The 12,845-nt window shown below is 47.3% G+C and overlaps 1 protein-coding gene across 2 annotated transcripts in view; it reads left to right on the top strand.

The window, feature by feature from the left end:
• The window catches only part of EMC1 (ER membrane protein complex subunit 1), a 621,514-nt gene that overhangs the window by 256,399 nt on the left and 352,270 nt on the right, over positions 1–12,845 (top strand). For both annotated transcript variants that reach the window (XM_069240148.1, XM_069240147.1), the window contains one exon: positions 9,683–9,779. In XM_069240148.1, the coding sequence (XP_069096249.1) occupies positions 9,683–9,779 (97 nt within the window). The remainder of the gene's footprint in view (positions 1–9,682; positions 9,780–12,845) is intronic.

Raw genomic sequence — 12,845 nt, 5'->3', positions numbered from 1 at the left:
ACAAACTTTTAAACTCTAAAAGAAATGCTAAACAGGATCTAACACAAGGCCCTAGCAGGTCTTTTAAGAATTTAGAAAACTTTTCAAATTGCAAAAATCTATTTCTAATGACAATTTTGGAATTTGTCGTGTGATCAGGTATTGGCTGAGTAGTCCAGCAAATGCAAAGTCTTGTACCCCACCGCTGATCCACCAATGTAGGAAGTTGGCTCTGTATGTGCTATTTCAAAGTAAGGAATAGCATGCACAGAGTCCAAGGGTTCCCCTTAGAGGTAAAATAGTGGTAAAAATAGATAATACTAATGCTCTATTTTGTGGTAGTGTGGTCGAGCAGTAGGCTTATCCAAGGAGTAGTGTTAAGCATTTGTTGTACATACACATAGACAATAAATGAGGTACACACACTCAGAGACAAATCCAGCCAATAGGTTTTTGTATAGAAAAATGTATTTTCTTAGTTTATTTTAAGAACCACAGGTTCAAATTCTACATGTAATATCTCATTCGAAAGGTATTGCAGGTAAGTACTTTAGGAACTTTAAATCATAAAAATTGCATGTATACTTTTCAAGTTATTGACAAATAGCTGTTTTAAAAGTGGACACTTAGTGCAATTTTCACAGTTCCTAGGGGAGGTAAGTATTTGTTAGGTTAACCAGGTAAGTAGGACACTTACAGGGCTTAGTTCTTGGTCCAAAGTAGCCCACCGTTGGGGGTTCAGAGCAACCCCAAAGTCACCACACCAGCAGCTCAGGGCCGGTCAGGTGCAGAGTTCAAAGTGGTGCCCAAAACACATAGGCTTCAATGGAGAAGGGGGTGCCCCGGTTCCAGTCTGCCAGCAGGTAAGTACCCGCGTCTTCGGAGGGCAGACCAGGGGGGTTTTGTAGGGCACCGGGGGGGACACAAGCCCACACAGGAATTTCACCCTCAGCAGCGCGGGGGCGGCCGGGTGCAGTGTAGAAACAAGCGTCGGGTTTGTAGTGTTAGTCTATGAGAGATCAACGGATCTCTTCAGCGCTGCAGGCAGGCAAGGGGGGGGTTCCTCGGGGAAACCTCCACTTGGGCAAGGGAGAGGGACTCCTGGGGGTCACTTCTCCAGCGAAAGTCCGGTCCTTCAGGTCCTGGGGGCTGCGGGTGCAGGGTCTCTCCCAGGCGTCGGGACTTAGGATTCAAAGAGTCGCGGTCAGGGGAAGCCTCGGGATTCCCTCTGCAGGCGGCGCTGTGGGGGCTCAGGGGGGACAGGTTTTGGTACTCACAGTATCAGAGTAGTCCTGGGGTCCCTCCTGAGGTGTTGGATCTCCACCAGCCGAGTCGGGGTCGCCGGGTGCAGTGTTGCAAGTCTCACGCTTCTTGCGGGGAGCTTGCAGGGTCCTTTCAAAGCTGCTGGAAACAAAGTTGCAGCCTTTCTTGGAGCAGGTCCGCTGTCCTCGGGAGTTTCTTGTCTTTTCGAAGCAGGGGCAGTCCTCAGAGGATGTCGAGGTCGCTGGTCCCTTTGGAAGGCGTCGCTGGAGCAGAGTTCTTTGGAAGGCAGGAGACAGGCCGGTGAGTTTCTGGAGCCAAGGCAGTTGTTGTCTTCTGGTCTTCCTCTGCAGGGGTTTTCAGCTAGGCAGTCCTTCTTCTTGTTGTTGCAGGAATCTAATTTTCTAGGGTTCAGGGTAGCCCTTAAATACTAAATTTAAGGGCGTGTTTAGGTCTGGGGGGTTAGTAGCCAATGGCTACTAGCCCTGAGGGTGGGTACACCCTCTTTGTGCCTCCTCCCAAGGGGAGGGGGTCACAATCCTAACCCTATTGGGGGAATCCTCCATCTGCAAGATGGAGGATTTCTAAAAGTCAGAGTCACCTCAGCTCAGGACACCTTAGGGGCTGTCCTGACTGGCCAGTGACTCCTCCTTGTTGCTTTCTTTGTTCCCTCCAGCCTTGCCGCCAAAAGTGGGGGCCGTGGCCGGAGGGGGCGGGCAACTCCACTAAGCTGGAGTGCCCTGCTGGGCTGTGACAAAGGGGTGAGCCTTTGAGGCTCACCGCCAGGTGTCACAGCTCCTGCCTGGGGGAGGTGTTAGCATCTCCACCCAGTGCAGGCTTTGTTACTGGCCTCAGAGTGACAAAGGCACTCTCCCCATGGGGCCAGCAACATGTCTCTAGTGTGGCAGGCTGCTGGAACTAGTCAGCCCACACAGACTTAGAGGTGCCCCCTGTGGTGTATTTTACAATAAAATGTACACTGGCATCAGTGTGCATTTATTGTGCTGAGAAGTTTGATACCAAACTTCCCAGTTTTCAGTGTAGCCATTATGGTGCTGTGGAGTTCGTGTTTGACAAACTCCCAGACCATATACTCTTAGGGCTACCCTGCACTTACAATGTCTAAGGTTTTGTTTAGACACTGTAGGGGTACCATGCTCATGCACTGGTACCCTCACCTATGGTATAGTGCACCCTGCCTTAGGGCTGTAAGGCCTGCTAGAGGGGTGACTGACCTATACTTGCATAGGCAGTGAGAGGCTGGCATGGCACCCTGAGGGGAGTGCCATGTCGACTTACTCGTTTTGTTCTCACTAGCACACACAAGCTGGCAAGCAGTGTGTCTGTGCTGAGTGAGAGGTCTCCAGGGTGGCATAAGACATGCTGCAGCCCTTAGAGACCTTCCTTGGCATCAGGGCCCTTGGTACTAGAAGTACCAGTTACAAGGGACTTATCTGCATGCCAGGGTCTGCCAATTGTGGATACAAAAGTACAGGTTAGGGAAAGAACACTGGTGCTGGGGCCTGGTTAGCAGGCCTCAGCACACTTTCAATTGTAAACATAGCATCAGCAAAGGCAAAAAGTCAGGGGGCAACCATGCCAAGGAGGCATTTCCTTACAAGTAGCCATTGGGCTACTTATCCGTGGGGTCACTATTCTCCCTAGATGACCACTTCCTTAGGAGAATGGGAATAACCTTGTCCCAGAATTCCAAATTCCACCACACACAAGATGGTAAAATTTCTAAGGCTATGTTTATTTCAGGCTGGTCACACTATGGGTGTGTCCAGCCTGGAAATGCAACACGTCTCCTGCACAGCTAATTTTCCCATCTGTCCAGATGGTGCCTGAAGCAGGGGACTGGCATCTTCCTCTGAGGAAGGCCAGATCTGCATACTAAAGGTGGTTGGCTTCTTCAAAGCCTCCTGCCACGGAATGCAGATTTGCAGGTTATGTTGTTGGGAGGGGTTTGTAACACCCCTGCCCAAGCAGGTTTCGATTCGGACCTTCAGAGAGCATTGGCTACTAACCCCCCAGACCTAAACACGCCCTTAAATTTAGTATTTAAGGGCTACCCTGAACCCTAGAAAATTAGATTCCTGCAACTACAAGAAGGACTGCCTAGCTGAAAACCCCTGCAGAGGAAGACCAGAAGACAACAACTGCCTTGGCTCCAGAAACTCACCGGCCTGTCTCCTGCCTTCCAAAGAACTCTGCTCCAGCGACGCCTTCCAAGGGACCAGCGACCTCTGACTCCTCTGAGGACTGCCCTGCTTCGAAAATAACAAGAAACTCCAGAGGACAGCGGACCTGCTCCAAAAAGACTGCAACTTTGTTTCAAGGAGCAGCTTTAAAGACCCTGCAATCTCCCCGCAAGAAGCGTGAGACTTGCAACACTGCACCCGGCGACCCCGACTCGGCTGGTGGAGAACCAACACCTCAGGGAGGACCCCCGGACTACTCTACGACTGTGAGTACCAAAACCTGTCCCCCCTAAGCCCCCACAGCGCCGCCTGCAGAGGGAATCCCGAGGCTTCCCCTGACCGCGACTCTCTGAAACCTAAGTCCCGACGCCTGGAAAAGACCCTGCACCCGCAGCCCCCAGGACCTGAAGGACCGGACTTTCACTGCAGAAGTGACCCCCAGGAGTCCCTCTCCCTTGCCCAAGTGGAGGTTTCCCCGAGGAAGCCCCCCCTTGCCTGCCTGCAGCGCTGAAGAGATCCCTTGATCTCTCATTGACTTCCATTGCGAACCCGACGCTTGTTCTAACACTGCACCCGGCCGCCCCGCGCCGCTGAGGGTGAAATTTCTGTGTGGGCTTGTGTCCCCCCGGTGCCCTACAAAACCCCCCTGGTCTGCCCTCCGAAGACGCGGGTACTTACCTGCTGGCAGACTGGAACCGGGGCACCCCCTTCTCTCCATTGAAGCCTATGCGTTTTGGGCACCACTTTGAACTCTGCACCTGACCGGCCCTGAGCTGCTGGTGTGGTAACTTTGGGGTTGCTCTGAACCCCCAACGGTGGGCTACCTTGGACCAAGAACTGAACCCTGTAAGTGTCTTACTTACCTGTTAAAACTAACAAAAACTTACCTCCCCCAGGAACTGTGAAAATTGCACTGTGTCCACTTTTAAAATAGCTATTTGTGAATAACTTGAAAAGTATACATGCAATTGAAATGATTCAAAGTTCCTAATGTACTTACCTGCAATACCTTTCAAACAAGATATTACATGTTAAATTTGAACCTGTGGTTCTTAAAATAAACTAAGAAAAGATATTTTTCTATAACAAAACCTATTGGCTGGATTTGTCTCTGAGTGTGTGTACCTCATTTATTGTCTATGTGTATGTACAACAAATGCTTAACACTACTCCTTGGATAAGCCTACTGCTCGACCACACTACCACAAAATAGAGCATTAGTATTATCTCTTTTTACCACTATTTTACCTCTAAGGGGAACCCTTGGACTCTGTGCATGCTATTCCTTACTTTGAAATAGCACATACAGAGCCAACTTCCTACACTACTACACTTCGCTCCCCTTAACACCCTTAAAGTTAGTTTTTAGGGGACCTTCTGGTGCCAGGAAAACAGATCTTTGCTGGATACAAAAAAGTGGACCAGAAGCCTGCTGAAGGAGAGAACCGAGGAGCATGACTGACTCGGCGACTACCATGCTAGCCTGCCTGCTACACCTGACCATCAAGCAGCAACTGACCTGCCCCGCCCTGCCGGTGCAGCCACTAAGAAACTGGGAGAGCTGCTCCTCCTTCCCAGTTCGCCTAGAAGAACTCCCTTAAAGCAGAGGAACAGCTTCCATGCATTTGCAGGCAATCTAAGAACGAACTGTGAGAACCGGGACTGCCAAAAACCTGAAGTCTGAGATCACCACTGCACCTGAGCAGCCTAGACCGAGCTCACGTGGGCCAAAGGTGTCCAAGTGGTTCCCAGGCCGTCTGCAGATGAAGCCCATTTTGATTTCGCCCATTGTGGACTTCCCGGCGGCATCAGCAGCCTGTTTCTGCAGACCCCCTCCTTTCACTAGGGCTGCCATTGGTGAAAGAGACCTGACTGTCCACTGCACTTCTGCACCTGGACGCCTGGACCGAGGAAAGGAACACTAGTGTCCCTACGTTACCCAGGCTCAAGAGAACCCATCCCTCTTGTTGGTTTGGCCAGAAGGAACCCCTAGTCCACACCTGCAGCCTGTTTCTGTGCCACCCCCATCGCAACCGTCCCTGATGACTGTAAACCTGACGGCCCAAACCACTTCTGTATCTGGACTCCCCAGACCGAGGATAACAGAACCATTGGTGTCCTTGCATCCCCGCGTATCACAAGACTTGAACCCCCTTGGTAGTTTCCCAGACTGGACTCTCAGTCCCTCACTGCAGCATCTTTGTGACCGGGCCAATCGCCATGGACTTACAAAGAGAACCCAATGCCAAACTACCCCACTGAATCCAGTCGCCCCAGTGACACCCAAGGTGACCTGACGGTATGGCCGTGGACCTAAGCCCATACTTACCTTAATTCCAGTAGAATGGTCCTGTAAGTTGCTGTACTATACCCATATGCAATGCTTGTTCTTTCTCCATAGGATAACCTTGCCGCTCCTGAAAAATGTAAGCTTTTGCAAACTCTAAAAACTCATAATTCAAAAAGTACTCACCTGATTCCGGTGATCTTGGTATCTACATTTTTTTTTGTTTAAAGATATGCTACTTTTATAAATTAGTGTCAAATGTCTTTGAGTGTGTCTCACTGCCTATGTGCGTGCCTAACATGCTTAGCACTACCCTCTGATATGCCTAACTGCTCGCCCACACTAACACAAAAGAAAGCATTTGGGATGTCAGTTGTGTCTCCGTGATTCCTTTGGGGTTTGGCTGGACTGTTTGCACAATGCACCTCTTTTCTTCCAAGATATAAAGAGCCAGCTTCCTACAGTCTGTCAATCTCATTGTTTGACCCAGACTCCAGCAAATAAGGTAGAAAGACACAGCTGTCCCCCCTGCCCTCTCAGACCCCGACTGCTAAGATTTTGTGACCTTGTCAAGAATAAGTAAAAGACTCAAGAAATGAAAGAGGGCAGGTTGCATGTTAGTCTACTAAAGATACCAGTGCTAGAGAACTGTAGTTAAGGTGTCTACATTTTTCTTCTCCAGCAATAGAACTTTCATAGAATATGTATCTTGCTTGAATTACAACTTCAAATACTGTAAAAATGTGATGCATACAACTGGGAAGCTGGAATGAGGCTCATGTTGTGGGGCATAATTCACACACCCCTCCCTGCCCTGCTATAACTTCAATCTTGACTACGTTTCAAAGCAGTAGTCTTTGTTGAAGGTTTCTGGAGAGGCCCATGTTGTCACTTTGCAAATGTCTGTGAGGAAGACTGCTGCAATATCTCCCATGTGTCTGATGGAGGAAGCCCATACTGTGGCTCAAAGTATAACAGCCTTTTGTGGCAGAAATGAAAGCAAGATGTAATCCAGTGGGCAAGTCCTTTTTTTCAAAATGTGGCTTACTTGGAATTTCAGAAAGAGATAAAGTGCTGGTCCAACCTTTGTCCGCATAGAACTTTAAACTGTACTTGACCCCTTTATGAGGTTAGAGCAATTTGTGCAGGAGAAGGCTTGTGGAGGGTCCATTGGCAGGTGAAAATTGTCTTTGAGGTGATCGTATTAATGTACTTTAGGATTAAATAACTATTTGGTGGAGAGGAAAGCTTACCAAAGAAACCAAAGCTGGTGAACGTTTTTCTCTCTTCCTTTTCTCTTGTTTTTCCCTTTTGCATCATCCATGCTCAGTGGCCTTTCGTGCCATGACCATCTGCCCTTTGTAGTTGTTAGCTAGAATTCCCTGGGCTCTCTGAAGCACTGTGTTTTTTCTCTAATTTTAAGGTTCTATTGTAAGTTGAAATCCCTGCCCCACACCACAACAGTTTGGCTCCTATGCTAATCTTGCTTCTTATACTGATGTTATGTCCTTGCTCATTCATCACAAAGTGTGTGATAATGGGAAGTAGTTCCTGTTCTGGCACTTGTGCTGCTTGTGATGCTTTTTAGTCCTGTGTGTATGGCGGAATGGGGGTTAGATGTGCCATGGAGAGCAATATCTCCAGCAATGGATCTTTTGTAGATGCCTATTAAAACATTTTTTAACATAGCTTGTGCAATTATCAAAATACTGCATTTCTGTGTCCTCGTTAGGGAAATGTTTCTGTTTAGCAGAGCTTATTTGATCATTTCAGACTGCACTAAAGGTAATCCAATCAGCTGTTTCCATCCAGTACATCACTGCAAACTAGTGCGAAGGCATATGCTTCAGAGCTTCCCTTACTTCAAGTTTTAAAAGTATGGTTTGAGAAGCATAGAGAAGGACAGTTATGTTTAGTGCAAGGTTAATTTGCCTGCAGAACAGCCTCCATTTAAAAAAAAAACCCCAAAAAAACAGTTTTTAACTATCACTGCCCTTGTAGAATGCCTGGGTCATTGCATCTAACCCTGTAGATCGAGAGAATCAGGAGTTTAAGATAATAGAAAGATTTTGATTAACACATTTTCAGACATGAGAAAATGGAGATGTGAGGAGCAGCCTTTGAACAAAGGAGATACTTAATGCCTTGTGATGCTCAGAAATGGATAAAGGCACTTACCTTAGATGATACAAAACATTGAGGCACTTGAGGATTGTGAACGGGCTTTGTTTCCCTAACTGGGATTTAGGAGCTAGGTGGGTTCTTTTCACTGGCATGCAGTCTACAGTAGTTAAAGGATGGGGGGTTGTGTTCCAGGCATCACGGGGAGACCAACACCTTCTTAAAAATTAAAGCTCACAGAGTATGGCAGTTCTATTTTGGATTTCTTAAATCACTGTTTGAAGCAAAATGGTCTCACAACCTAACCTGTTCTGGCTCTTGCATGATTCTGAAACAAAACACACTTGCAAACTCTGATTATACTTACTTACCTTTATTTCCAGTTATGCAGTGATAATTTGAAAAGGCCAAACAGGGATTTTATTGAATTTGTGTTGCAGTTTCTCAGCTGTCTTGTCAAGTGTTAATTAAAAAACAAATTAAATGTTGTCTGACATTTTCACCCTTTTTTCAACCCTGACATGAGGATAGAAGCCAGTTTTCCGAGTCAAAACTAACCATGACTGTGATGTCGCAAAGGAAATAAGTAATACTCTAAATCACTGTGCCTTCGTTTCATGGAGCACGTTTGTTTTTGTTAGAATCTATCCTGTCTCAATATGACTGTCACCTGAATTATGTATGATTCATTTCTATTAAAGAAAATAGCTCAGTGAGCAAAGTGCTGTTGTGGAATTAGGAGGGGAAGAATGGAGCTGTAGAAGTACTGAACTGTACTCTGAATTCATGTATTGCATTGAATTGTATTTTGTATAAGAGTTTTACATTCATCTGTAGTAAAATTGTTAACAAAAAAAGTAAGAAATTGTTTATGCGTTTGCTGGATGTGGTGTGCTTTTTGGCATGTTTTGTTTCTCTGAACTTTTTGCAGATATTTTCTCCTCAGCCCACTTCCCAGTATTACTTAAAAGGCCTGTAGTTTCTAACATTTCTGTGTACTTGTCAAGGTTGTTCTGGACATTCTTGTTGATATCCACACATTGAACAAAAAAGAGCCTTTTTCATAACAACCTAGAGAGACCCGGATGGGGTTACTTACGGACATCAAGTTCACACTGGGGCAAAAAAACAGTCCTCACTTCCTGTAACCTTCACCCCATCCAAGTTTCTGTCTGTGACTCTTTCAAGTACAAATTACCAATTTTTTTGTATAATACTTCATTGTTTTTAACTCGTTAACAAAACATGAATATCCCCCACTTCCCTACTCTTAAGAAGGAAGCTCAACTCTCTCTGCATTACAGATTATACCACATATGTCTTGAACAGCATTATAAATCTCAATGCCCAGATTGTAATACTGAAGAATGTCAGTGTCCTCCTTTCCCTCTGATTGTTCCACTTAATGTTCTTACTTTAACTCTTCCCCGTTCCAGCGCTACATCATTTACACCCCTTTCTAATGTACCACTCTGAGTATTCATTCTTCCTCAGTTTCTTTCAGACCCCATTTTCCTCCTTCACCTATTTGTTCATTTCAGTCTCCCTTTGATTCCAAACAACCACACTTAAAATGTATGTGGTAGCTTATATCCCCGGTGACTTTGAACCACAGCTTACAGGTACAATCTAAGCACATCTTCTGGAAGGGTGCACTATTACATATGTCAAAGAACAGCAACTACAAGAGATTTTGTTTCACAAACTCTACTCCTTGACATTTCCTCCACTGTGACACCAAAGTGCCTGAAAAGATTTTGTCGTCCTTCACATTGTCAGCGTTATTGCCAGGCAGAAATTTACCTTCTAATGTCCTGCTTTCTCTTGGCAGCTTTATATCCAGGCATACTTGAAGAAGGATGATTCTGTGGGATATCGGAGCCTGGTGCAGACTGAGGATCACCTGCTGATTTTTCTCCAGCAGCCAGGTACAGTAAAAAGCAGGGTCCTTCTTTGTCTTTCATGTCTAATCTTCTACTGGTTCCCTCCCACATAGTGTTTTGTCTATCCCTCACCCAGTGAATCAAGAATTGTAAGTGAAATCAGTATCAATGTAAAAGTGCTCCTAGAGTGCACCAAGTTCTGCATAAAGCCATTTACTTCTTATGCAGTGTTTTGCCCTGTACTTCTGTACCTTGTGTACCTCTCTACCATTCAGTGTCTGTCTGATGTATCTCAACAGCATGACTGTGTACCTCTATCTCATGTCACCTTTCCACTTTGTAGCTTCATCTCAGTTGCCTGCAGTCAGTCTATCACTTTCCAGCTAAGTGCTCTATCTAACAAGTTACCTTCCTGCTGTGTGGTATCCTGCCCATGTGTAAGGAAATGCCTCCTTGGCATGGTTACCCCCTGACTTTTTGCCTTTGCTGATGCTACCAGTGTTCTTTCCCTAACCTGTACTTTTGATTCCACAATTGGCACACCCTGGCATCCAGATAAGTCCCTTGTAACTGGTACCTCTGGTACCAAGGGCCCTGATGCCAGGGAAGGTCTCTAAGGGCTGCAGCATGTATTATGCCACCCTAGAGACCCCTCACTCAGCACAGACACACTGCTTACCAGCTTGTGTGTGCTAGTGAGAACAAAATGAGTAAGTCGACATGGCACTCCCCTCAGGGTGCCATGCCAGCCTCTCACTGCCTATGCAGTATAGGTAAGACACCCCTCTAGCAGGCCTTACAGCCCTAAGGCAGGGTGCACTATACCATAGGTGAGGGTACCAGTGCATGAGCACTGTGCCCCTACAGTGTCTAAACAAAACCTTAGACATTGTAAGTGCAGGGTAGCCATAAGAGTATATGGTCTGGGAGTCTGTTTTACACGAACTCCACAGCACCATAATGGCTACACTGAAAACTGGGAAGTTTGGTATCAAACTTCTCAGCACAATAAATGCACACTGATGCCAGTGTACATTTTATTGTAAAATACACCACAGAGGGCACCTTAGAGGTGCCCCCTGAAACTTAACCGACTATCTGTGTAGGCTGACTGGTTCCAGCAGCCTGCCACACTAGAGACATGTTGCTGGCCCCATGGGGAGAGTGCCTTTGTCACTCTGAGGCCAGTAACAAAGCCTGCACTGGGTGGAGATGCGAACACCTCCCCCAGGCAGGAGCTGTAACACCTGGCGGTGAGCCTCAAAGGCTCACCCCTTTGTCACAGCACCGCAGGACACTCCAGCTAGTGGAGTTGCCCGCCCCCTCCGGCCCCGGCCCCCACTTTTGGCGGCAAGGCCGGAGAAAATAATGAGAATAACAAGGAGGAGTCACTGGCCAGTCAGGAGAGCCCCTAAGGTGTCCTGAGCTGAGGTGACTCTAACTTTTAGAAATCCTCCATCTTGCAGATGGAGGATTCCCCCAATAGGATTAGGGATGTGACCCCCTCCCCTTGGGAGGAGGCACAAAGAGGGTGTACCCACCCTCAGGGCTAGTAGCCATTGGCTACTAACCCCCCAGACCTAAACACGCCCTTAAATTTAGTATTTAAGGGCTCTCCCTGAACCTAGAAACTAGATTCCTGCAACAACAAGAAGAAGGACTGCCTAGCTTAAAACCCCTGCAGAGGAAGGCCTGAAGACAACAACTGCCTTGGCTCCAGAAACTCACCGGCCTGTCTCCTGCCTTCCAAAGAACTCTGCTCCAGCGACGCCTTCCAAAGGGACCAGCGACCTCTGAATCCTCTGAGGACTGCCCTACTTCGACGACAAGAAACTCCCGAGGACAGCGGACCTGCTCCAAAAAGACTGCAACTTTATCCAAAGGAGCAGCTTTAAAGACCCCTGCAATCTCCCCGCAAGAAGCGTGAGACTTGCAACACTGCACCCGGCGACCCCGACTCGGCTGGTGGAGAACAAACACCTCAGGGAGGACCCCCGGACTACTCTACGACTGTGAGTACCAAAACCTGAGCCCCCACAGCGCCGCCTGCAGAGGGAATCCCGAGGCTTCCCCTGACCGCGACTCTCTGAAACCTAAGTCCCGACGCCTGGAAAAGACCCTGCACCCGCAGCCCCCAGGACCTGAAGGACCGGACTTTCACTGCAGAAGTGACCCCCAGGAGTCCCTCTCCCTTGCCCAAGTGGAGGTTTCCCCGAGGAAGCCCCCCCTTGCCTGCCTGCAGCGCTGAAGAGATCCCTTGATCTCTCATTGACTTCCATTGCGAACCCGACGCTTGTTCTAACACTGCACCCGGCCGCCCCCGCGCCGCTGAGGGTGAAATTTCTGTGTGGGCTTGTGTCCCCCCCGGTGCCCTACAAAACCCCCCTGGTCTGCCCTCCGAAGACGCGGGTACTTACCTACTGGCAGACTGGAACCGGGGCACCCCCTTCTCTCCATTGAAGCCTATGCGTTTTGGGCACCACTTTTGAACTCTGCACCTGACCGGCCCTGAGCTGCTGGTGTGGTAACTTTGGGGTTGCTCTGAACCCCCAACGGTGGGCTACCTTGGACCAAGAACTGAACCCTGTAAGTGTCTTACTTACCTGGTAAAACTAACAAAAACTTACCTCCCCCAGGAACTGTGAAAATTGCACTAAGTGTCCACTTTTAAAATAGCTATTTGTGAATAACTTGAAACGTATACATGCAATTGAAATGATTCAAAGTTCCTAATGTACTTACCTGCAATACCTTTCAAACAAGATATTACATGTTAAATTTGAACCTGTGGTTCTTAAAATAAACTAAGAAAAGATATTTTTCTATACAAAACCTATTGGCTGGAATTGTCTCTGAGTGTGTGTACCTCATTTATTGTCTATGTGTATGTACAACAAATGCTTAACACTACTCCTTGGATAAGCCTACTGCTCGACCACACTACCACAAAATAGAGCATTAGTATTATCTATTTTTACCACTATTTTACCTCTAAGGGGAACCCTTGGACTCTGTGCATGCTATTCCTTACTTTGAAATAGCACATACAGAGCCAACTTCCTACACCATGCATTTTAAGGAAGTCTGCATTTTGGACCATGCACCTCTGTC

This window comes from Pleurodeles waltl, chromosome 6 (assembly GCF_031143425.1).
Source record: "Pleurodeles waltl isolate 20211129_DDA chromosome 6, aPleWal1.hap1.20221129, whole genome shotgun sequence".
NCBI lineage: Eukaryota > Metazoa > Chordata > Amphibia > Caudata > Salamandridae > Pleurodeles > Pleurodeles waltl.
This window is presented reverse-complemented; position numbering and strand designations above follow the sequence as displayed.